This window comes from Plutella xylostella, chromosome 23 (genome assembly GCF_932276165.1).
Source record: "Plutella xylostella chromosome 23, ilPluXylo3.1, whole genome shotgun sequence".
Classification (NCBI taxonomy): domain Eukaryota; kingdom Metazoa; phylum Arthropoda; class Insecta; order Lepidoptera; family Plutellidae; genus Plutella; species Plutella xylostella.
Genome location: NC_064003.1, coordinates 10,471,284 through 10,497,562, shown reverse-complemented (window position 1 = coordinate 10,497,562; position 26,279 = coordinate 10,471,284). Strand labels below are relative to the sequence as shown.

General features: G+C 38.4%; 1 protein-coding gene across 2 annotated transcripts in view; it reads left to right on the top strand.

Moving 5' to 3' along the window:
- The window catches only part of LOC105380250 (potassium channel subfamily K member 6), a 49,735-nt gene extending 24,138 nt beyond the window's left edge, over positions 1-25,597 (top strand). The window contains exons 3-8 of one of the 2 annotated variants that reach the window (XM_038113585.2): positions 694-798; positions 18,086-18,226; positions 21,138-21,347; positions 22,349-22,537; positions 24,401-24,538; positions 24,865-25,597. In XM_038113585.2, the coding sequence (XP_037969513.2) occupies positions 694-798; positions 18,086-18,226; positions 21,138-21,347; positions 22,349-22,537; positions 24,401-24,538; positions 24,865-25,022 (941 nt within the window). In that variant the 3' untranslated portion in view covers positions 25,023-25,597. Of the gene's footprint in view, positions 1-693; positions 799-4,699; positions 5,475-18,085; positions 18,227-21,137; positions 21,348-22,348; positions 22,538-24,400; positions 24,539-24,864 lie in introns of those variants that run through there. The other variant, XM_038113584.2, reaches the window with a different exon arrangement.
- Positions 25,598-26,279: the final 682 nt, after the last annotated feature.

Sequence of the window (26,279 nt, the reverse complement as noted above, 5' to 3'; positions counted from 1 at the left end):
TATTATCACTATTTCATTCGTTTTCATGATGTTTAATTAAAGCCTTTAGTGAGGTGCACTATGAAAATTACAGAATAGGCTACGTTTAACGACGTACACCGGTCTACTTTTCGTGAGCTCTATGTATGGGATGGTAAATTTAGGCTGTGTTCCCAGTATACAAACTGTTAGCCACCGACTGAGTTTGTTTGTTTATTTTAAACATCAATACAATAATAACTCATTTCAATATAATAAATGTAACTTTACTTTACTTTGTCTTCAATACATAAATAGAGCAGAGCTATGAAAAAAAATCACTTAAATTAAGTTGACAAATGACTCTGAATTTTCAAACATTTAATTTTGAAGACGACCGAATGGCGTAGTGGTTAGTGACCCTGACTACTGAGCCGATGGTCCCGGGTTCGATTCCCGGCTGGGGCAGATATTTGTTTAAACACAGATATTTGTTCTCGGGTCTTGGATGTGCCCGTAAAATGGCAATAGGCCCGCCCCCTATTACATTGGGACTAACATACACTCTGGCGAAAAGTGGGTGCAGCAATGCACCTCTGCCTACCCCGCAAGGGAGTACATTAGTACAAGGCGTGAGTGCGTGTTTTTTTTTTTTTTTTTTTTTTTTTTTTTTTTAATTTTGAATTTGTTGAAAATATTTACGGTTTTACGATAACATTCACCTTTCCTCCCCAGGCGCGGCGGTGTTCCAGCAGATCGAGCGTCCCCTGGAGCTGGAGCTGGAGGGCGCGGTGCACGCCGCCAAGCAGCAGTTCCTCATGCAGCACCCCGCCGTGTCCGGTGAGTGGGGGGCACTGGTGGGATAGAGTCAGTGGTGGAATATATAGTCAGTGGTGGGAGAGGGAGTCAGTAGTGGGATAGAGAGTGAGCGGTGAGATAGAGAATAGTGGTGAGGTGGTGAGACAACGAAGTCATCGATGAGTCAGCGAGTCAGACCTTGACAGCTCTTTCTATTCACAGAAAGTTGCCTAGTATAGATCAAAAGGGCAACTCAGTATGATTTATGTAGGTAGTTGTATGAAGAATTTGACAGAACTTTATTCGAAATTATTTTCATCAAGACTGGCTCCAAAACCTGGTATAATCTATATCGCGAATCGCGATCACTAAATTAAAAAAAAAAACTACCTGCTTATATTTCTTGCGGACGACATAATTACTAACGAGTAGAGGGAAGACTCACGGGAGCTCCCGTGGGCAGAAACTACGTAATTACGAACCCTTGATTAACACACTATTTACCTGTGGAAATATTATTCCTCACATTTTTGTCTCCCATGGGTGTAGAAGATGTTAGGTGTTGGTTGAACGCGTGTCTGTGACATTACATTAAATAATTTACTAAAATAATCTATTGATGCCTGTTTACGTTTCAATTATACAAAACTGTTCCAGCCGTTTTTCCGTCCTGAAAGAGTTACAAACATTCTCACAAACTTTAGCTCTTAAAATATTAGTAGGATAGGCTGGAAGTCCTCTTAATTAATTAAGTAAACAAAAATGAATCATTTCGGAATTTGGCATTAGCTTTAATAATATTATCTATTTTTGTCCGGCGACATTAAGGGCGCCTTCAAATTAGTCGCTAAGTGTCGCGCGACTGCAGCGCTGCTGCAGCGCTGCAGTCGCGCTGCTGTCAAAATCCATATAAATTTTGTAATTTAAAAGATGCGCGACTGCAGCGCCGCAGCAGCGCTGCAGTCGCGCGTTAATAATTTATATGGAATTTAGACAGCAGCGCGGCTGCAGCGCTGCAGCAGCGCTGCAGTCGCGCGACACTTAGCGACTAATTTGAAGGCGCCCTAAACCTTTGAGCGCCACAGGGCAATGACTCGTACAGTTTACCTACTGATTAATATCTGCTTTACATAAAACTCAAATTGTCAGACATCTAAATTGGGGTTTACTGAAACTGTTAGCTGAAAATTCGTAGTGTTAAATAAATAAAACCACTGGCATTGCAAGCGTTTTTCTTGGCCCAAGTGGTGCTAAGAGTAAGTAGCAAATTTTATGCTTACATTTTTCATTGAAACAATTTATTTATACGTATTATAGAAACCTAAAGTAGGGTTAAGTTAGTAAAAAAAATATAAAAATAATCTATTGATGCTTGAAAATATCAAGTTTTATCAAAATTATTAAGGTAGGTATATAAATTATTCTAACTTTAAATACTTAATACATTTTCAAGGTACACCCTTCCAGTTTAGTAGCACCTAGTATTTATGAGCTTGTAAAAGCAAGCCCTAATTAGTTAGGTAGGTACTGAATGAGTTACTAAATTATATGGGTTCTTTCACTCAGCCATCTCTTTAATTTACTAATGACCTCGCCATTTAAAGGTATTCAGTGTATTTTTACGATGTTGTTTATTTAGATTCAATTAAATACATTTGTGGTGATTGTAAAAGAGGGATGTTATAAGTATTATAGTCAAGTGTATCCGTCGGCAGTTCGGTATGGCTTAATTTTAATGTGTTATTTAGTTCTTAGCCCTAGCCATGCCTCTACTGTTAGTCTGTTACTGACCTATCTAAACAATATTATTTATTATATATTATATTAACTAGTAGAAATCCCTAAGAATAATCAAGATCAACGCTGAATGTCATTTGTAAGTTTCATTATTGAATAAGAACTTAACGAGCCGGCGAGAATAAATCACTAGACTATGAAAGAAAGCGCAAAATTCAACCAAAAATACGCCCTTTGAGAATTACGCATTATTTTTTCCATTTGTCAAAGTTATAGCGAAAATAAAAAGAATTCTTCAGAAGTGCCAACTTTCTTTTAATGTGAATAGAAACTCGTGAAGTAAGTTGGAAAGTTACAGCTGATTCGTGTCGAATAAATAACTTAGTGAGTAATTAATAGATGTTGTTCGTTGGTTGTTATAGTTATGACATCCGTAGATAATGAAACGATATCAAAATTGCGGGCCTTATAGGTACAAGTGGGAGCTGGTAGGAGTAATAACATACATATTATATATCCGTAGGTACCTTTATGTTCATTCATACAGGAAGGCATGTGGAAATTCTGGTAAAAAAACTAGATTATTAGGGCTATAGCTGTGTAATTGTGTATACAACTATACATAATATTACTATTTCATACATGAAACATACAATCTAACTAGTCAACAAAAAGGATAAATAAACAGAAGTAAGTAAAAAAGTGCAAGTAGGAAAAATAAACAGAGGAAAAATACTTCAATTATATTTGGATAACACTTTCTAAGGGCATTATCTTGTTTTGATTGCATCTTGCGTAAGTATTAGTTCGTGCAATATGCGTCAAGTATATCAATAATCATATCAAAGTAGGTAGGTCAGTACAAAGTATAAACATGTGGAAGGAAGCATCAACAGAAAAGTCATGATGTATTGTAGATTTGAAATTACTAGTATAGTTTAAGGTACAATACAACCTACAAATCTCATAGAATAAGGGTGCGTCTCCAATATGACGACTGAGTTGGTAAGGGCGTATTAGTTTGGCATACCGGCTGCTCACTGCTCGGTTAACGGGAACTGTTTGTCTACTGGTAACGCAGCCTAACGTAGCCCATTGATGACGCGTAGCATTATAGATTAAAAGCAACATTTTATTTACCTTAGTATCTATAGATAATAATCCTACTTATAAAATATTTAAACCATAATTAATTTTGTACAAGAATATTTTAGGACAAAATTAGTTTTAAGGTGGTTTTAACTAGAGGATGATAGGTATTTTTAATTTGAAATTCCCTGAATATTTTTTTTAATAGTATAGAAAAAAGTTTAAGAAAAAGATTGAAGTATATAATAAATGAGGATGCAGAAAAAGTATTAACTTCTTAACTTAAAAAATTAAGTAAACAACCTTAAATGCAGCAATTAAGTAAGTCCCTATGCTGATTAGAATGAAGTAGTTCAATTCACGACAAAGCCATAATTTTTTTATGTCGGTTCTCAGTTTTTATTGTATATTACAAAATAAGGGCAATATGGCTATTAGGTGCTGAGACTACCTGGAATAGGGTTTAAAATACACATTAAAGTAGTATAAGGTGGGTCTGAGTGTTTATCACTGGTACAATAAGTATAATAAAGTGCGCATGGTCGACGATTGTATAGAAATTCAATTTGTTATATCTAACATAGAAATGATGCGCGTGCGACCCGGTAAGCGGTTGTTTATTCGTTGAGAGTGTTGCCAGGTAGCTGCTACAAACTGCCACTATTTCTACAAAACGAATCAATCTTCCGTTGATGTGACACATCTTATCCAACTCAAACAAATATAAAATCCAACGACAAGCAAGTCTTCACTCCGCAGGGAATAAAGAAATTTGCTGAACCGACAGCGAACTAATCTAATCTAATCCAAGTGGAATTTATAGAGTTTTATTTATTACTTACTTTTAAACTAAGATTAACTCAGACCATTGCACGTTGCTTGGGCCGTCCCTCGTTATAATGTTTCTATAACTAGCTTGGCATCACCTATACAAATAACTATAGAGTTCAACACTACTCGAGCTAACTCCATAATTATGTTAATTAATAACCGTTTCATAGCGCTTAATTAAACTTTAACAAGTCCGTGGTCAGCTGTCTCCGGTCACCGGTCGGCCGTGTTCCCGCGCTGGCAACACTGCAAGTTTTTATAAGATAACGAGCTTCTTATTTGATTACCGGTCCCCTCGCCCGCCAGTCAGTGACCGGCCGCTCCCTGCACGACTCGTGAGGCTTCCGCCATATTGCATTACAAACCCGTTCCGCTCCCTCGAAAATGTATCAAAATGGTCTTTCTTAAACTGGACAAGTGCCGCCGCGACGCGAAAGTAACAGAGACTATAGCGCTGTTCGAAGAACCTAATCACCCCAAGAGGTTCTTCAAGTACAGTTGACCGCAGGTGCCCGCGTTCCGGGATCCTCGGTTTGTGTTTCGGAACTCTTCGTTGACTTTAGACAAGCCGCCTAGACAAAAAACTTAAATACTCCGCGCACATTATCTTTTTTACTCATCGAAACTTTTTGCTACATTATTTTCGGCCAGTGTTTTAACTTTTTGACTTCGAAACTTTTTGGTGACGATGGACGCAAAGAAGATGGAGAAGCCCAAGTACACGCGGATCCAGTCGTACGGCAGCATGACCTCATCCCGAAGTGAGGACGACATGACGGTGCACAGCCAGGTGTTCCCCTACCCTAAGAAGATGCTGGTGGAACGGGAGATCCTTTACGAAGAGGAGCACCCGCCGTTCCAGCCGCTGATCGTGACGTCACAGCTGTTCGGCAAGGCGCGCGCCCCCTGCCTCCTTCTGAGCTACCTGACCTTCTACTCCATATACCTGGTGACGGGCGCGCTGGTGTTCTCCGCACTGGAGGCTCCCATGGAGAACGACATTCGGCTGGAGGTGATCCGTGCCAAGCAGGACTTCTTGGCTTTAAATCCAGGAGTGGCTGGTGAGAATTTACACCATAATATTTTTTTGTCGATTAATGAGTGGATTACCTAATGCCTCGTTAAGAAACGGTCGGGAGTGTGCTAGCCTCGTCGTTTGCTAGCGAATGCTAATCAGCCATCAACCGGTCCCATTGTAAACCGGTTAGACATTCCTTTATAGGTCGTCCGATGAATGAATGCTTCTATCGAGGTGACTTAATTCGTGATAGCGTGTGGGTATAATGAAATAACTTCTTTCTTGACTTTTAAAAGAGAAAAACAAGTAACATTTGCTACTCAGCAGATAAAAATACTTATTAAGCTATGTTATTATAAGCATGAAATGCCAACTTAATTTAACTTTAGCTAAGTTAATTTAAGTTACAATTTCGTGCCCCCATGTGATAGCATATCTGATATAATAGGACCATAGGTAACCTAGGTAGCACACAGTTAAGAAATGTACACATTCGGTAATCAATCAATTTAATGTTCTTAAGTAGATGGTTTATATTATTATCTATAGGCGACTACGTATCACTCATATAAACATGTACTTTGCCTACATCTTATAAAGTAAACAAACATGTTTATATAACAGTCTCATGCTCTCGTTAAGTGCACTTAAGTACATTCATATAGATACTTAGATATACCTAATTAGCAAAGCTACTTAGTAGTACTTAGCCATACTAAGTAATGGTAGCGGACAATAACTGCTTTGTATTAAAATACTAATCTTAAACCTGTAACACTACAAAGTTCAAAGTTCTCTTTCAAAGTAATAATAACATCTCATTCAGGATAAGTAACTAGGAGTATCTAGTAGTATCGACATAGGTTTACAATCAAGCTATCCGCTTCTTGTCCTCACTAAAATTGTCACAATCCATAGAACTGCTCTAGACAGCCCATTTCACACGATCCATACAAGGAACTGAAGTCGACAGGTCTCTTGTGTCTCGTGTCACAGAGACAAGTCTCTGACATGTCACTCCGGAGCCCTCGGAGGCAGCTCCCGGGGGTTACTATATACTGACGAAAAACGAAAGAACGAGAACTGTGCCGCGAGCACAGGATTCGAAACCTCCGTTAACGTTGCGTATCGTCAAATGTCACTGTCAAAATGTAAGTCAAATTTGTCAGTTCCAAAAGTGGCATTTGTTTTTTCCATGTTAGGTGGAATTTCACCAAACGCTAAACTTATTTAGTAGCCTGTCATACGTCTGTCAGTTAGTACAAAATGTATTAAAAATTTGATTTAAATACTATTTTATATAAGTTTAGCGTTTGGTAAAAGTAACCTTTAGTGTAGTTTCGAAAATAGTATCGAATCCTGTGCTCGCACCTCTGTCGTCTAATTGGCACGTTTAATACAATAGAGTAAAGGCTTGCGGAACTCCTTAAACTTAGTTTTTCCTCATATAGAGTAACCCCTCTGATCCTCACACCCTCACTCTATCGAGGAAGAGTGACGGAATGATATAGTTTCTGACATACATTACAATCTACAAAGCTTTACTGTAGATAGGTCTGTAAATAGGATTCGCTTTTCGATTTACAGGCTGTTGCTAAAGTGGTATACTTAGTAAGCTGAAAGGGAGTAACTGAGTGGGTGATTCTGAACATACATTATTTTTATGTATGACTTCTGCAAATTAATTCATTAAAAAATATAATATTCCGCACATTTTCACACAGATATCGTTATAATTCAATAACGTGACCCATCAAAGTTTCTATGGCTTTTTTTCAGAGGATCTTAAGTATAACTTAAATATAACTAAAGAAAAGTACGTTTACATAATACATTTGTTCAAGTAGCCATTTGATGAGGGTGCGACCTGCGTCTCGAACAATGACAGAATAAATTCGTTCAAAGAAATCTCCCGTCACTTGTGTAACACCTTCTGATTTGAAGAAATAAATCCTTATGTCCTACGAAAGCTCTTCTTGAATAAAATTTTCGTTAACAATATCTGTCCGAAGCGGCTTGACTGGTGCCAATAAATGTTTTTGTCTATTTACATATTTATTTGAAAATAGGACAGAAGATAGGAACTATTATATGTATCGGTCAAAATACGTAAAAATTTAATTCATCATCATCATCACGACCCATCGCGTCCCCACTGCTGGGGCACGGGTCTCCTTCCAATGAAGGAAGGGTTTTTAGGCCTAGTCCACCACGCTGGCCTAGTGTGGGTTGGTGGACCCCAACACAAGCAAGAAGGTGCTGAGAGAGTTGTCGGGTAAGTGGGCAACCCGACTGTCAGATGTTTTCAAGCCGCCCGAAGGCTGACTAGGCTTAACGACTGCTTAATTTAATTAAAGTTTAATTAAAGTGTACTATTTTTCAAACTACGTTGAGGAATATTTCACATGACTACAAATAAACAGTAAAGCGGAAGGCTCCCAGTAAACTCTAACTACTTACCCCTTTGGGAATCACAAATCATAATCTCGGCACATAGAATCGAGAAGTAACTGTTAACAAACAACATTTATTATGCATATAAGTAACTATTATAGAAAATACGAAAACTTTTATGCTAATAAATAGCCAGTATAAATAAATATAAATAGTCTTTGTTCCTTTTAATTAAACTGCAAAATCGCAAGTAACTTTACACTATTCTAGTCCCGTAGCGATTAGCCCTCATAAATCACGTTCTTAACTTTAGTTCAGAAACACTCATTGGCTACGGTCCTGAAACCGCTGAATTAACCGGTAACACACACACACACATACTATACTACACACTAGATATAGACCACAAGTATGCATGAGCAGACTGTTAGGTAGATTTACAAAAAATTTAATGCACCAAAAGTTACTTTATTGTTTAGATTTTTAGGGCCACTTGCAGAAACATATTAAATCTAGATTTAGTGTCAAATTTCGATTTAAGAAACGTCAGTCCATTTAAATTTGACACTAAATCGAGATTTAACACTAAATCTAGATTTAATATGTTTATGCAAGTGGGGCTTTAATGATTTAGGGCCACTTGCAGAAACATATTAAATCTAGATTTAGTGTCAAATCTCGATTTAAGAAACGTCAATCCATATAAAATTTGACACTAAATCGAGATTTAACACTGAATCTAGATTTAATATGTTGGTGCAAGTGGCCCTTAGATTTGTCATCCCATACATTTTGTGGCTGTCCAAACGGGCCTATTATATTTCGACGACTGTAATAATGAAATGTCAAAGAGTCAAAATAAAGAAATAGGTTTGTGATTTGCAAGAAAGCTCGGTGGTTTTCGAAAGTTGTTAGTGTGTTATAAAACTTACCGAACTTTAACTGTAAATCAAACTTGGGTGTGATTGAAATATTAATAAGTACGTTAATTTTACCTGTAACTTCAATTTCGTGAGTCGTTGTTGTTTGTCATAATTTACTTATAACAAACAACAACTACTACTAGTTACTAGTTATATTAATATCCACCATTATGTAGTTACTTTAAAGTTTTGTTACCATCGTACCAGTACGAACCATACGACTGCCACATACCCATAGTATTACGAGTGTTTTATCATAATAGGTACGCAGAAGTTATCAACTCTGACAACATTCATCATCATCATTATCATTATCAGTTCATCAAAACACAGAACAACCAGCGACAACTGGACTGGCTACAATAAACAGAACTGAGGCCCACAAACTATCCTCATCTTTCGACGTCCAGCCACTACCTACTACCTATGTACTTGTACCTATATCTTGTACCGTAGTAACAATACTACAACAACAACAATATGTGATATGCCTCAGTTTCCGGGTGTAATCTTAGACACGCAGTACACTGTGGCTGTGTGTGCGTGTGTGTGTGTGACACCCACACAGAGACAGTTTGCTATCAGTGACACACCCCCGCTGACCCGCAGGCATCTCGCTGAAGCCTCAAGCTTAGTGGAGGAGGTAGCGGAATACTGTGATTTGCGTCTTAGAGAATTGTTCTACTATGAAAGTATAACAAATTTAAAGCAGGACTTTTCACTTTCGTAAACACCACTGGATTTATATTGTATACATATAAGTCAATCATCTTAGTTATCGTTATCGTATCAAAGAAAGAGAAGTGTTGCGCTGCGGCCATCCTCCGGCGAAGCCAGTCCATTAAGGCATCGATAGTTGTTCAGTGTTGAAACGATGAAGATGATGATAGTACTGACTCGTAAACTTGTTAACCCAGAAACCTTCTTTAACCATCAGTGGCCCTTCTTACTACAGTGTGTTTAATACTTACCTTACCGTATTCTTTCCCTCACTCTTCACTCTAACATCCCCCGCTCCCGCGCCCGCTCCGCCTATGCCCCCGCTCCGCCCATGCCCCCGCCCTTCCCCTGTGACCCCCCCGGGTGCATCAACCCACTTCGACGCGGAGTGCACTGTGACCTTTCCACCGTCGGAATTGGATTGCGCGCACATTTTTAACATTGCACTAGATATTGCTTTGGTGCGCTCATTTCGCGTTCCACTTTAGTAGGTTGGCTGTAATCTATTTGCGGGGCCGTTTTGTTGTTGTTGACAGGGTTCCTAGGGTATGGGTTTCTATTGAGTGGTATGGTTTTTTATAATATGTTGTGTCTATACAGAAAGAGCCGTAGCTGTAACATCTCGGGAAATGATAGATACATTACCTACTACATACTTAAGTTTATAAATAAACAGAAAGAAAATTTATATAGAACCTTCGGCATAACAGTCAGGATAACTAACCACAACACCATTAGGTCGTCCAGATACGTGAGTCTAGTCTAGATCTTTGACCCGGCGAGCAAGGGATTGCTGTACCAGTTTACAATCACTTAGCGCTAATGTCGGTGATAACTTTCAATAAAGTCCTCGACGAAGATTAATAGAAAATCAATAAACTTTCATTAAAATAGGGTTTAACGCTCTCTCTCTGCTTTACAAACTTACAAATAAAATGTTCTCTTAAATCCTACGCAGCTTTTAATATTATTTGTTAAGAAATAGACACTCACGGCGAATACTAAATTAATTAAGTATGGTAAGTACAACAAGGACTTTGACTTACTTACCTAAATGACTGAACTACTTTGGATGAATCAAAGCTTCGAGTACGATTACTCATGATAGGTCAGATAAGTTTGTTATTAACTCAGATACCATCTTCTAAGATCATTCGTGAAAATAGAAATAGCAAATAATAGTTACAAAGGAACGATCTAGCCATGCTGAAAACGATATCTATTCACATGTAATACACGATCTAAAAATAAACATATCGCTTATAGAATTCCTTTGTATCCATATCAACTGTACTTTGTCAATATCAAGCTAAGGCTACCAGTCCACAAGAGCGGAGCGAGGCAGCGAAGCGGTGTGTGGGGTAAATACTACCCACCCCTCTGTTAATTTTCATTGTTTTTAATATTCTGAGCCTCTATGCGGGTTATGCAATTTACGAAAGAGAAAAAAGTTTACGTTTTCTCCTGTATCTGCATACATTATCTGTCAAAAGTTTAATGATAGTTCCCGCTAGAGGCGCTACTTAATATGCGAGAAAACGTAAACTTTTTAGTTTTCCACAAACTATCAAACTACTCTCTGTAGTGTATTGCAATATAGTATTCACTATTGACGATTAAAATGCCAGCCTTCAGTCAAGCTGAAAAACATTTCAACTCCGCTTTGGACATCTCCGTCGTATATCTCCGCGTTGGTGGAGTGTGGGCGTGAGCTGGATACTCCTCACTTGTCACTCGAGCTGGCAAATTGAATTGTTTCGGCGCAAAGTTGGTACCGCTCATATCACCCGCCCCCGGAGGAGGGTTGCTCTACATATACTGACGACAAACGAAAGAACGAGAGCTGTCGTTAATACCACGAGATAGAGTCGTGGCTCGCGCAGCAGCGCTCCTAAACTTAGTTTTTCCTCGTATAGAGTGACCCCCCAGTAACTTATTGTAACTCGGTTTAGAGTTCAAAGGGAGTGTGACACGGAGGTCTTGACGTGTGACCTCACATCACACGCTCCTAACTATGTTGCGGCTTCAGAATATTGGATCGGTGATGAAAATTTACATTTGATATTGAAATTTAATTTAATTTTAGTTTTTACGCTTGTACGGTCTGTACCTAGAGGTTCAAGTGCTTTTAGAAGAGTCTAATGTAATTTTGTATATGTGACCGACTTTCGGTGGCTCAGTTTAAATAACGTTAAATAGCAGCATGTACCTACATATGTAGTGCCCTATGGCCTACTACCTAGATACCTACCTAAATACCTAAATACCTAATATCTTTTGCATTAACTTAAATTCTAAATAATTTGTTAACTTACATTGTATAAAATATAAAATAACTATTTACAATATTTACAGTTAGTAGTCATTGTTTAAAATCATAATATTATAAAGAAACCTAAAAATAGAATAGAATAGAATAGAATACTCTTTATTTTGCACCATTAAAAACACATTACAATTCACAACTTATATACATAACATAGTACAAAAAAGGCGGCCTTATTGCTTAAAGCAATCTCTACCAGACAACCTTTGGATGGAAGAGACAATTTTAACATAATTAATGGGAGTAGAGGTGCAAGGTATACTACTTAAACTGTACATAATGTATACCTATTCTAAATTGTAAATTTAAGTAAAGCATATATATATTAGTAATGTATAAAAGTAAAAATAATTATAATATAGTAAACATTAAAATAAGTGACAAACAGACAGACAAGACTAAACGTATTTTATATAGATAATTCTGTCGAGTCGTGGGCCGGCTCAGGTAGCCGCGTGCGAGTATATGAACAATATCATGCGATCTCGCTCGCGCGTAGATCTGCGATAAGGATTCTACGTCACCGCATGCGCTACCGCTGGCCGGCGCACGACTCGACAGAATTATCTATATAAAATACGTTTAGTCTTGTCTGTCTGTTTGTAACTTATTTTAATGTTTACTATATTATAATTATTTTTACTTTTATACATTACTAATATATATATGCTTTACTTAAAAGAGGATGGGCAAAAATATATGGGAGCTGGGACCACAATCCAATAGCATTAAGACTAACATCGTTGGATAGGTCTTGTCAATAGGAATAACTTTTGCTTTGACAGCTTTGTTGTCACAGTTGTCCGTTCAAAGATATTTGACTTATAAGTTCCGATACTCGTCAGTTCATCTTACTGCTATTGGAGGCTGGACCACCCTCCAATAGCATTAAGACTAACATCATTGGATAGGTCTTGTCAATAGGAATAACTTTTGCTTTGACAGCTTTGTTGTCACAGTTGTCCGTTCAGAGATATTTGACTTATAAGTTCCGATACTCGTCAGTTCATCTTACTACTATTGGAGGCTGGCCCACCCTCCAATAGCATTAAGACTAACATCGTTGGATAGGTCTTGTCAATAGGAATAACTTTTGCTTTGACAGCTTTGTTGTCACAGTTGTCCGTTCAGAGATATTTGACTTATAAGTTCCGATACTCGTCAGTTCATCTTACTGCTATTGGAGGCTGGACCACCCTCCAATAGCAGTAAGATGAACTGACGAGTATCGGAACTTATAAGTCAAATATCTCTGAACGGACAACTGTGACAACAAAGCTGTCATAGCAAAAGTTATTCCTATTGACAAGACCTATCCAACGATGTTAGTCTTAATGCTATTGGAGGGTGGTCCCAATCTGCCCATTGTCATTTACAATTTAGAATAGGTATACATTATTTTTAGGTTTCTTTATAATATTATGATTTTAAACAATGACTACTAACTGTAAATATTGTAAATAGTTATTTTATATTTTATACAATGTAAGTTAACAAATTATTTAGAATTTAAGTTAATGCAAAAGATATTAGGTATTTAGGTATCTAGGTAGTAGGCCATAGGGCACTACACATAAGGATTTTTCGTTAAGCCTTAAAGACATCGATAAAATCTCAAGTAGAAATCAACCTTCGCAAAGATTATTAAAGTTATTTTAGTACCTACCTACTTCAGTAAGTCTGTGATGTTCTAAAGTAGCTTCTGATTATGGTAATATCAAAGGTCGTTTGATGTAAGAGTTTTTATCAAAAGTTAAATTTGATTACACCGATACCGATATAGGCTATTAGAACTTAAGTATACCTATTTACTTATTTAGGACATCTATCTAAAGATATATCCAGTCTTTCATTGAAAAAACCAAGAGTGTATTCGACAGTAGAGTGATCCTAATGATGCTTGGTTGCATAACATTTTATCAATGCATAAAACAAGCATTAGATTATGCTAAACCTACGCGTGCCCAGTCTGTGGTCATCACAAACATAGAAACACAATTATGCCTCGTGCCACAGTCACGAGGGAAAACAAAGGTCGATGATTATTTATTAATATTTAATAATATGAACAAATACATTTCGCAACAAATTGTTCACAATCAGACATTGATGTCGATTTTGAAGGCACAAAATTAAATTTTTTTGATGTTAATCTGTAAATTTTGCCAGTGGAAAGAGTTTAAGGAATTGACAGCATAAAAATTATGTTTTGTACCTTCAAATCGACAACATTGTTATGGTTAAATAGTTCAGGTATGGCCTAAAGTTAATTCCAATGTCTATTTTAGGTTACATTTACATCATCACTGGACATAGTTCACTCCCAAAAGTCAGAAACGATCCAACAGCCAACAGCTTTATGTCCTCATGATTCCTCAACCATTATTCTATTCGGTTTATTGTCAATTCGGTCCACTACCAATAGTTCACCAGCTGCAACTACACGGGATCGTTATCGACGTAGATAGGTACACCTCACTATATCGCGATAAACATGGCGCTGTGGATTGGTGGAACGCGCATTAAACGAGTTTATCGACGTCGGTAACGAACCCATGTAGCGGCCGCTGCATGGTAATTACCATTGTAAATTTGACATGAGCATCCATGTTGATGACGTCACATGGGTCGGCCATCTTGTGACGTGGACGGTGCAACAGGGCATTGTACAACCGCCCACAGATTGCATAGTGGGTCGCGGGGCATCTACTGCTGATAACCCCTCTATCTATGTACACTGCATTTATGACACTGGTTTGTACCTAAACAGTAAACACACTTATCTAACTGCATGATGTAAAGTATATTTTTTCTCTTACCGAAACATAATCAATAAGTAACTATGTAATGAACAGGGCTTATGTAATTTATTAAAGCTCGGCAAAATAAGTTTTATCAGCGCAAAAGTTATTAAACTAGACAGCATTGCAATTCCAACATGCATTTGAAATGAGTCGGCCATGTTGTGACGTCACGCCGCCATGACGTCACAAAGCAATAAGCGGGGTCGCTGGGCAGCAGCCGGGTTATCTAGTTGTTTACCCCCGCTGGACTTTTATCAAACCAATAAATTCACTCTAGCTGCAACATCGATAAATATACACATATTGTGTTGCGGAAAATACCTTTGCGTCTCCAAAGGAATACATACTTTTGATGAAAGGAGGTAAAAATGGAAACTAGTTTTGTTGGAGCTTTGAGCTTTTAAGAATCCGTTGAAGAGCTTTTCTCTTTATTGGACTTACCGGGCCTTTGTTGGTTGGTTAAGAATTGAAATCTTTGTATTTCTTTAAAGCCTCTTTAGGCTATGTAGGTAAGTAGGACATAGTAGGTAACTAGGTAGGTACTACTAGGTACTCAACTTAACTTAATGTTAACTTAAATATTAATTTATATAAGTACTTAATAGGTGTTAAGTACCTACCTAATATTATAATTCATATAGGTACTACCCACTCACTTACACCTTTTCATCAGAAAATGGGTCCACCTTTTCTACATCCCATCGCTCAATATAACCTGTCATGGCTGACCGATATTCCAAAAATAACACCTTTTATTTCCGAATAAAGTTGTGCCCGTAATTCAGAATATTCAGGACAAGCTCTTACCTCGAATGTGGTTATTTTGAGAGAAGTCCCCTAATGGGCTGTGTCTCCGCGAAATGGCAAAATGTTGTTCAATAATACTTACTAGCCATTTAGGTCATGTCTTAGTGCACCTAGGTTGGTAACTAGCTTTCAAAAAATGAAGAAATAGTGGGTAGGTTCTTACTTTATTTCTGATTTATAGAAGTACTTAAGAGTATTATTTTATTTATAGACACTTTATTGCATACTTAAAAAAAAACATACACAGACAAAATACAAATTAAGAAGAAGTAAGTACACAAAGACGGGCTTATTGCCAAAAAGAAATTTCTTCCAGTCAACCCTTGGTTGGTGGAGAACTAACTTTTGTAGAACTAGAGTTTTGTAAATAAAATTCAGGTAGTGATATAAATATTTAGATTAAAATTAAAATAAATAGTAGGCCTATTAAATTAATGGTGTACCTTCCTACACTTAAAACTGGGTATAAAGTTCATAACATGACTGTATGTACTTTATAAAACGAAATGTTTTTAATGTAACGAAACATAATTATTCCAATTAGTGTAACATGAACATAATAAGCGCTAAACGAGGATTAATGGCGGAAAGTTAATATCACATTTAGGCACAAAATTAAGCCACAAATTAAATGTGAATTTGTGTTTCTAAACGCTTTGCCGTCACCCCTGTGGTTTGCCCGCCAGAACAATAATTCTGTGTTTTCATTTGCCTAAAACTTTCATTATTATTAATTCCTAACCTTCAAAGTCGCACCGATAGCAATAACGTATACCTTCCCGATTTAAAAAAAACGGTACTTTTTCACAACTTTTTCATACGAGTAGAAATTGAAACGAAATCAACAAAACTATTTTACAACTATCGAATGGTTTGATTGAATCTGACATTCGATAGTTTCACGAGTGCACTAGAATCTCTGGTTTCAGGAATAAAATAACTAGAATAATTATACCAGTTGTAGAAAAGGACTTTATCGGTTTTCACTTTTCATTATTAGGTACCTAAGTGTTTTTCAGTAGAGTACCTACTAACCTACCGTGTTAAGTTTTTCATCTGTGTAAACCGTTTTTAAACGTATCTATTTCCATACCATAAGTTTATCGCGTAATGTAATGTAAGCTGGACCGCACAGCCGTAGCTACAGTTGGCACGGACACAAACACATAACAGCTACAAACCGTGAAGTCGGCTAATTAACCGTCGTGTGCCGTGTGCGCCGGCCTTGCGCCTGCAATATTTAAGCAGCTTAAAACTTTGCTTACACTGTGCTTGTAGCTTGCTGCTGGTACAAGTTGAAGTACTAAATAACTTTCGTAATACTAATGATGTAGGAAAGCATTTGTTTGTTTGTAAATAAACGCAATAGAGAGAAGTAGTTGGTAGTGGATGGATGAGGAAGGCCGAGGATAGAGGGTTATTTTGTAGCGCTCCTTAGGAGATGACTTTGTTTAGTAGTGGCTGATGTTGAAGTTAACTGAAAAACTACTGAAGCGATAAAAATCTATTTGCGAAGGGTTATTTTCGAAAATCAATCGCACGTAACCTTGGATTAGGATGCTGGTCGTTATTGATATTTGATCTGAAATTAACTTTCAGGTAAGTAGGCAGTGTAGGTGGATCTAGATGTTTTGTGGTGAGGAAACATAGAAAATGTTTGCTTATAAAATAATTACCTATCTTTTGTATGATGGATGGTTACGCTTTCACGGTAAAACGGCCGGAATTTTTATTTTTATGAAATTTTGTATGAAAGAAGCTTACCCTGGCTAGCCCTGGATTTACACATAGGCCAACTTTATGCGAAAATAGCCACGGGCCAGCCTTTTATGGCGAAACTCCCGGGCAACAGCTAGTACCTTATGAAACAAAATGTTCCACTTACGTACAAGTAACTAGCACGGTGCGAGTGCGGCCTGCGGCAGCAACAGTTGAAGAGGCGCGCTGTAATATTGAGCAGCTTAGTTCTCTAATTAAAGCCGGAGCGAGGCAGAATGGTCAGAGTCGGGACTTAGGGCTTGTTTCAGCTTTATTTTTTACTTGCTAACACACTGAAGTATAGGTAGGTAGGTAGGGTACTTTAATAAACTGAATGTGCTACGGATAAAGGATGCTAGACTAGAAAGATACCTAGGTACTACCTATACAAAATGCAGACAGCATACATTTAAATACGTATGCAGCCTTAAAAAGCCCAATAATGTATCTATGTAAGTGCCTTTATTTATTGCCTTCATTTTGAAGTTATAAATATTTTTTCAACTCGGACAAGGCGAACTTGAACGGATTAGTTTCAATCGACTGGGCATCCATTATGTAGGTTCACACTCAGCGAGTCACGAGCACATTGCTCGATCAACAAGCTCGATTCAATCACTTCTATGTAGGTCTCTGTTCTATCTGTATCCAAATAAATCAGCTTTTAGAATCTTTAGCCTTTACAATCTTTACATAGTCTTCCAAAAAATACACGTGATCCAGGGGGGGGAGGGTGGTTGGTCCCAAACCTCACCAAATATCACCAGGGGGGAGGGGGGGGTCAAAAAATCAGAAAAACGACCTCACGTGTTTAATGGACGGCCCCTAATCTGTATTGTATTTTTTTTAATAACCCTTTGTTCTGTTTCCTGTACTTATTACTTATCACTGTCACTTTGTAAAACAAACGTTTCCTCACCAGACGCCGACCTGGAGTCTCTGCTGGACGTGGTGGTGCTGGCCAGCAACCGCGGCGTGTCGGCCGCGAGGAACGTCAGCGGCGGCCCCAACTGGAGCTTCGGCCAGTCGCTGTTCTTCGCGAGCACCGTCGTCACCACCATCGGTCAGTAGTCAATAATTCTCTAGGGCAAGTTTGGATTCAAAGAACTAGTTTTTGACTGGAGGCCACCAAATGGCAAGGGCTCCCATGGACGCCCTGTCCAAACATGGCGCCGAAGCGTCAAAAACGAGCTGCGAGCCGCTGGACTAAGCTGGAGCGAAGCCAAAAGCAAAGTACAGCCGAAGATAGGCGGAAGTGGTGGACGTTAGTGAAGACCCTCTGCACCTCTGGGGTGCCATAGGAACAACAACAACAACAAGTTTGGATGTTTTACAAAAGCGATAAAGTTATTCTATTATGGTTCGCCATCTGTCTAAGGTCTTCGGTCCAGCGGGGTGCAGGGCGTCCTACGCTACGCATGCCTGTTCGTGGCAGGGTTTCGTTCCCGTCTTCCCGGGAATTCCCGGGAAATTTGTCCTTCCCGAAACCGGGAAAAAAATAGCATTCCCGGGAATTCCCGGGTTTGATTTTTAATCGATTCTATGCTATATTTTCATCTTTATTTATCTGTTTCTCCTACCTTAAACCAAAAAAATACATCGGCAGGCTTGTCGTACGATCAGATACTCGGTTTTTGTTGTAAATTATTGGAAAATCATACGTGTTATTGTTTTCTCGCAGCTGCATTGCAAAGATAAATGACTCATCAACATCACCTTGTTTCACCTCTTCCTGATTCAATATTTTCATATTTATTTATCTGTTGGTCCTACCGCCTACCTCATCATCATCACGACCCATCACGTCCCCACTGCTGGGGCACGGGTCTCCTTCCAATGAAGGAAGGGTTTTAGGCCTAGACCACCACGCTGGCCTAGACCCCAACACAAGCAAGCTTATGCTGAGAGAGTTGTCGGGTAAGTGGGCAACCCGACTGTCAGATGTTTTCAAGCTGTCCGAAGGCCTCTGACTAGGCTTAACGACTGCTGCCGAAGCAGCAACTGGGACCCACGGCTTAACATGCCGTCCGAAGCACGGAAGCGTCCAGAAAAGAACCACTTGAAGTTGGTCACCCATCCAATGGCTGACCATGCCAGTTGTTGCTTAACCTCAGTGATCAGTTACGATCACTGAGGCCCGCTCGACTACGGACGGACCGCCTACCTAAAACCAAACAATTGATCGGCTTTTACATATTCGACCAAAGAGTATGTAAAAGCTAACGCTAGTGTGACGCCTGTCATATTTTTTTTATGTCCCGGTTTTGTGTCCGCGTTTATTTTTTATAAAATTACTAACGCATAGAAACTACCAAAATAAGAAGTAGGTTGAGCGATAAATCGTTGAATTAATTAATTTTTCTACAACATTACCTTAAGTGTAATTAGATAGATAGATAGAATATTCTTTATTTGTACACACTCATAAAATTTACTTACATAACTTAAATACTAACACATATGTACAAAAATGGCGGTCTTATCGCTTAAAGACAACCTTAGGGTGGAAAATTATCATACCTTTGTTATTGTTTAATTTACAATTAAGAAAAACAAATGATTTGGCATGTAAAACAAATCATTATAATTTTGGTTGTTAATTAATAATAATATTATGTGACTGTTGCTTTTTTCTACCTATACGAGTGATAAAAGTATATTTGATTTAATTGTAAGTGTTTTAATAGACTTTTAATACCAGAAAATAGCAAAACCAAGCATTTAAAATAAATTCCCGTTTCCCGGGAATTCCCGGGAAATCTTGAAAAAAATTCCCGTTTCCCGGGAACAGAAAAAGGTCGGGAAAAACGAAACCCTATCGTGGTCTCCACTCGAGAACTCGGTTGCCCCACCGGTCATTGGTTCTGCGGCAATATATGGCCGACCCACTGCCACTTCAGCTTGCAGATTTTAAGAGCGGTGGTGGCTGGATGGGGAAGGCCGAGGACAGAGAGGAAGTGGCCTATGTCCAGTAGTGGACGACCATGGGCTGATGATAATGATGATTCAGGTTTGCGTATAAAGTTATAGAAACTTGAAACTTCAGTATCAGTGATGGGCGCAAAGTGTTGTGGCGCTCCATGGGATTAGCATTACGGACTGTTTATGAGTCCGACAGTGCATGGTGGTAATGGTGTAGATGGTGGTGCTGATTATGATGAAGTTCGAAACTAAGTAAATGTTATAAAATCACAAAAATTATGACAAACTGAGCGACACTCTTTTGCGTTCGTATAACGTAAATCATACTTCAACTTCCACAGTACACGTAAGTACTGCAATTTTCCTAGCAACATTTTCCAAGGTCCTATTTGAGCTTTGTGTTAAATATCTAGTTATACATGATCAGTTTCTATACTTAAGTACATTTAAGTTTATGAAACTTTCCGGAACATACATAAACATTTACACTATATCTAACAAGTTATGTACCTATGTATCTTATCTACAGAACATAAACACAAGAGAATCGATTGGTTCTTGGAAATTTTCATTAAACCACTTGAGGGCAAAGTTACTGCCTCACTAACCACATCACCACGCACTTACGTAAATGAGTTATATTGTGTAACAGATCTGTAGGTATCTAATACCGTAATACCAAGAAAAATACCCTGATAAACTGTTTTCTTCGGCATTCATTCAAAGAAAGTTCGAGGAAACTTACCGCCCCCACTGTGCGATCAACTTAGTACTTTTCATTAGGCAGTTATTTCTTATTTTTTATAGGAATACGGTAGTGATAGGATTACCGGAGACAGAATATTTTATGCCACGTAACTTGACCAAAACGGCGACCATCTTGCATGTTGCATTTGTGACAGAATGCTAACTGAGAATCGCCCCAACAACCGAGTCCGCCTTGTTCTATGGCCCTGTGTAGTAGGTCTATGTATGGCTCCAATAGACCAATATCCCCGCGCGCTTTTGATATATTCCACTTCACCCCTAACGTACCAAACTTTTCCTTCCAGGATACGGCCACGTGACCCCTCTGTCGAAGCCCGGCAAGCTGTTCTGCATGGTCTACGCGCTGCTCGGAATCCCTCTAACCCTGGTGCTGCTGTCGGCTCTGGTGGAGCGTCTTCTTCTCCCGGCCACGGCCATGCTGAGGGCCCTGAATGCCAGGCTCGGCCATCTGTACCGCCCGTTCACTATACGGCTCGTGCATTTGAGCATTATTGGTGAGTAAAGCGACCATAATGTTGCTAATTTTATTACTTTTATGGAAGTGACACACTGATGATTTTGACCGCTAAAGGGACATGATTTAATTTAAGACATGAAGCGTTGGATATTTAGAAATTAATTGGTGCTACGATACGAGTAGGTAAGTAACGTTTCTTCGAGTGCGAGTTGTTATAACTAGATCGTTAAAAGGCCTAAAAGTAAAAGTTTCCTACTGCTAACCAAAATACTTAATTAATTTGATGAAATAAAAAGTACTCATTACCCATCGAAGTAGAAAAAAAATACGATGTCATTAGTTACCAATCTAGTTATTATTTTATTAAAAAGTTGTGCGGGAAGCGTAAAGTTTATTAAAAGTGCCAGGTAGGAACTTCAGAATAGAATAATTTAACGGCCAAGGGATTTGTTGAACTGCGATCGATTTTAAAGTCGAGCCGTAATCCGTAATCTGTCAATTACGTAGTTAATATTCTGAGTGCCAGTCCCAGAGCGATTAGTTGATTAGTCGGGAGTGTTTATGTGTTTAATCAGATAACTGATAACATGACTTGATTAGTTTTAGCAGCTTGTATGTGTAGACTTCTACATAGTAATATATATTTACCTCGTTGTAGTGTTCTTAATAACATGATAAGGTTCGATAAGTTATCAGAACTTTATCTTCTAATCGAAGTTTTTCCACTCGATATTATTACTAATACCGATTATGCTTAGGTACTTAGGTAAGCTATATTTAGTATTGAAGTCCCTATAGTACCTAACTATGAACTTCGTACGGGATTTAGATTCCCATTACCTACTCATCTTAGGTTTGTAATAAGAAATAATCAAAACTGTTTTAATACGGATCTCTCGATTGCAAAACTATATACTTACCTACTTATTTGTGCGTCAGACAAATATTATCTCAACCCAACATACCATACACATCAGTGCACTTAGTTTACACAGAATGACCATGTCGTCCTAAACCCCACATATTTCCCCATTCCAGTATCAATCCTCATTATCTTCTGCCTGGTGATCCCGGCCTCCATCTTCGCGGCTCTGGAGCCGGGCTGGGACTTCCTTGACTCGCTGTATTACTGCTTCATCTCGCTCACCACCATCGGCCTCGGAGACTACATCCCGGGAGACTCGCCTGACCAGCCCTACCGACCGCTGTACAAGGTGTTGACTACCTGTGAGTATTCAATTTATATGGATTATATATACTTTTGCTCGCCATTGCATAGGAAACAACTTTATGCGAAATTCATCTAAATCGCACACTTAACCGTTTATATTAGAGGTAACTAATACTTACATACTTAAGGTCAACCGGGGCCAAGTCGCCTACGGGGCTAATGCCTCGAATCCATTTATCTTCCGAACCACATACTTTAGAACTACTGGAGTCATCTGCTATCTATCTTTGTAACTGAAACTTTTACCTCTGACCAATAGATGTCGTATCCGGGTAAATTTTCTTAACAAATCTGCCATTTTAATTTTTTCACCTCTTTTGGCCTCCTCAGGTTTCCTGACACGTTTTTTTGAATCGTTCCAAATGTGTGTTTGTTTAAAAGAATCTATGTTTCCTAACTGTAAATACTGTTATTGTTTTGTTGCTTTACATGTTGTTTTGATTATTTTATTGAAATAACGTAAGATTCGGACACAATATGTAATTACAAAATTGTAGGTTTAGCTTTTATTTTGGGGTAAATGCCTCTGAGCTGATGGGGTTATTGCCTCTATTGCGGCGCAATAGCCCCATTTTCAGAGGTTCTAAACATTTTATGTTATGATAAATGTATTTAATACACTCACGTGCAATGAAAAAGTTCCAGTGACATTAGCACCAAATTACTCCTAAACGAAAAATACTAGGTTAATGACGCCTTCTGCAATATTGAAGAACATTTAACGGCGTATCAGAATTAACATTCTTAGATTGGTAATCCAACTAAAACGTAAATAATTTTAATATATAATACACTAAATATTTAAAAAAACTGGCGTCATTTGGTGTCGACATTATAATGTTTTTAACACGGTGTATAGAAAATAATCATATAATAAATAAAAAATAGTCATATTAACAGAATGATCCCACTTGTTTTTAAAACTCTAAATAGTTTTGTAATGATTAAAATTCCGTCAGACTCTAAAAATGGTATACCTACTTACTAATTTAAAGTTGTGGTTTGATTGCAAATTCTAAAAAATATGCCCTTGTTTGCTTTTATACTGTATTTTAATTTGTCACGTAAGTATTTATACTTTTTTAAGTCCAATAAAGTTTTCATAAATAAAATGTTGAGCACCCCTGGAATCTTGGATGGGGTAAATGCCACTACAAGAAATTAGGCTACGTAGGCGCCATAGCCCCAAAATTTTTTGATCAACTGATTCTCCTTAACTAAGCGCAGTATTTATTTTACAAGCTAATAATTAGCTACGTTAATAGTAATTCTATAAATTATATCTACTTAAACTCGTAAAAACCTCTTCCAAGCACACAAAACTAGTGAAAGAGGCATTAGCCTCACTAGGGGTTATTGCGCCTAAAAATGCCATTTTTTGTAGAAACGTCGTTTACACGTAGAAGATATTAAAAATTCTACAAAATTGCATCAAAATATGAAACTAGATAAAATTTCCTAATATGTATCACAAGTTATAGCTTAATAGGGCGTATAGTCTGTTTGTTATGATCAAATGAATATGAAAGTCAAAGTATTGTGGCGCAATGGCCCCGGTTGACCTTACATGAAACTTATGTATCTAAAAGCTTCGCCATATAGGTGTCCTTGAAAATTGCTGTAGGTACAAAACTAGCCTAAATGTGTTATCCTGTATGTATACTTATAATCTCTATTACTGATAGGTATTAGTTAACCATAGTTTTATAAATAATAAATAATCTATACTTAAAGTAAGTAAGTATAGTCGGTGTAATGGATATGGACATGTCATGGATTCTTCTGTCTTCTGATCATCGTCACAATAATTAAGGTTTCCCCACCAATAAACTGCCCGTAACACCACTCCTGTCCCTCAGGCTACCTACTCACCGGGCTGACCTGCCTGATGCTGACGCTGACCGTGTTCTACGACATCCCGCAGCTGAACCTCAGCTCCGTGTTCTCCTCCGTCAAGCTCGATGATGACCCGGAGAAGATGCGCCTCAGTGGGTCAGGTTAGTTGGAGGAATGTTACCCTACTAGCGAGTTCCGCTTCGTCTTAGGAGCATCCATGGTATCCAGTTCAGTAGTTTTTTAATAATACAGTACACAGTAACCAATAATATACCTAGTACTTATTAGAATGTAGAATTAAACCAATATGGTGTCCCACCCACCCACTGTTTGACAAAATGCTCTCTCTGTGTCTTTCATCTAAGTATTCGTGTCATGGGCGTCCTCACTCTAATCCTTGCAAAGTATCCCGTTTACCGATACTGGGCATCCATTTAGTGGAATTTTTAGCCCATCTTCATAATCAATCTCTTTTTTATTCTTCCAGGCCTTTGCCCCGGCTACGGAATCGGCGGTCTAGTCATGCGCGACGAATACAGCGGCGACCAGCGTCGCTCCATCGTGCAGATCCGCCCCCGCGCCGACGACAGCCCCTCTCCTGAAGACACCACCCCCGTGCACGCGCGTGACCTACGTGTCCATTAAGCAGCGGGTCACTCTCTAAGACGAAAAACGAAGTTTCGGAGCGCAGCCATGACTCCATCTCATCTAGGCAGCTCTCGTTCGTTCGTTTTTCGTCAGAGTAACCCTCCAGGCGCGATGGCACGGACGATGCGGAATTATTACCTCCTTGTTTGTTGGCTGAATGGTTCGAGGTTCAAGCCTCTTTGCGGGAAAACTGTTTGGTTAAGTACATACTCCTTGGAGAGCGTTTCGATGAGTAAAGTAAACAAAAAAAAATGATTCCAGTTTTGAAATTCGTATCTATGCGCTAGCTATTATTCGTTGAAACGTTTTCTAAACGAGAAATCCATAGAGCTAAAAAGAGGTGTGAACCATATTGCCTGTGAATTTAGGGGTAGTTCCAAAAAATATGATCTTAAGAACGGATTGTTTCGTAATCGTCCGACATTGCAGTTCAATGAAGTGAGTTTGGTTTCCACCCGGTTTTGCTCGTGTCGCCATGTCCGGCACAATACAACTTGCGAATCCATACGGAACCGATGAAAATAAGATTTTATGTAACATTATACTGAATATAATATATCTGTCTGTAAAATGTAGATTTTAATAGATGTTTTAAAGAGCACACTCGATGTTGAGATTACAAAACATTTACAACTTTTTTACAATATAAAAAAATGTAGTAGGGTAGCGCGGAATGTAAGAACACTTAGGGGAACCCGGGGTAAGATGGGGTCGCGGGGTAAGACGGGACCCCCACATATATGCAAAACTATACATCTTAAGAATCTGAGTAATGAGCCAATAGAAAGGCTTAAATGATTGACCTTTAGTGCGCCAGTGACAGCAGGTATGAGCGCATGCGTTTTTTGTGTAAGCTCCATTGTTTGTTTTTGCGTAGTGTCCATGTTATTTTTAACCGGTAGAAACAACGTCACAACACAGTAAGTAAAACAGTGGCATTTTTGGTAATTGTGTCTTTTTATTTAAGGTTTGGTAAGCTTTGTTTAAATATGTGCAAAATCACTTTAACATTGAAAATATATTTTTTATGAATTATTTTTATTAAATATATATCGCGGGGCAAGACGGGGTATTTTTGGAGGGGCAAGATAGGGTATGGATCTAGCTTGGTTAAGTTTTTTTTTTCTCCAACCCGATATTTGACATTGTAGAAGGGCTCTAAAAGGGCTACAGGGAAGTTGGCTAAAAACACAAAGCAGATACTGCCTACGAAGAAGAATAACAACGAAGATGACTGTGTCTGCCTCTACTGTG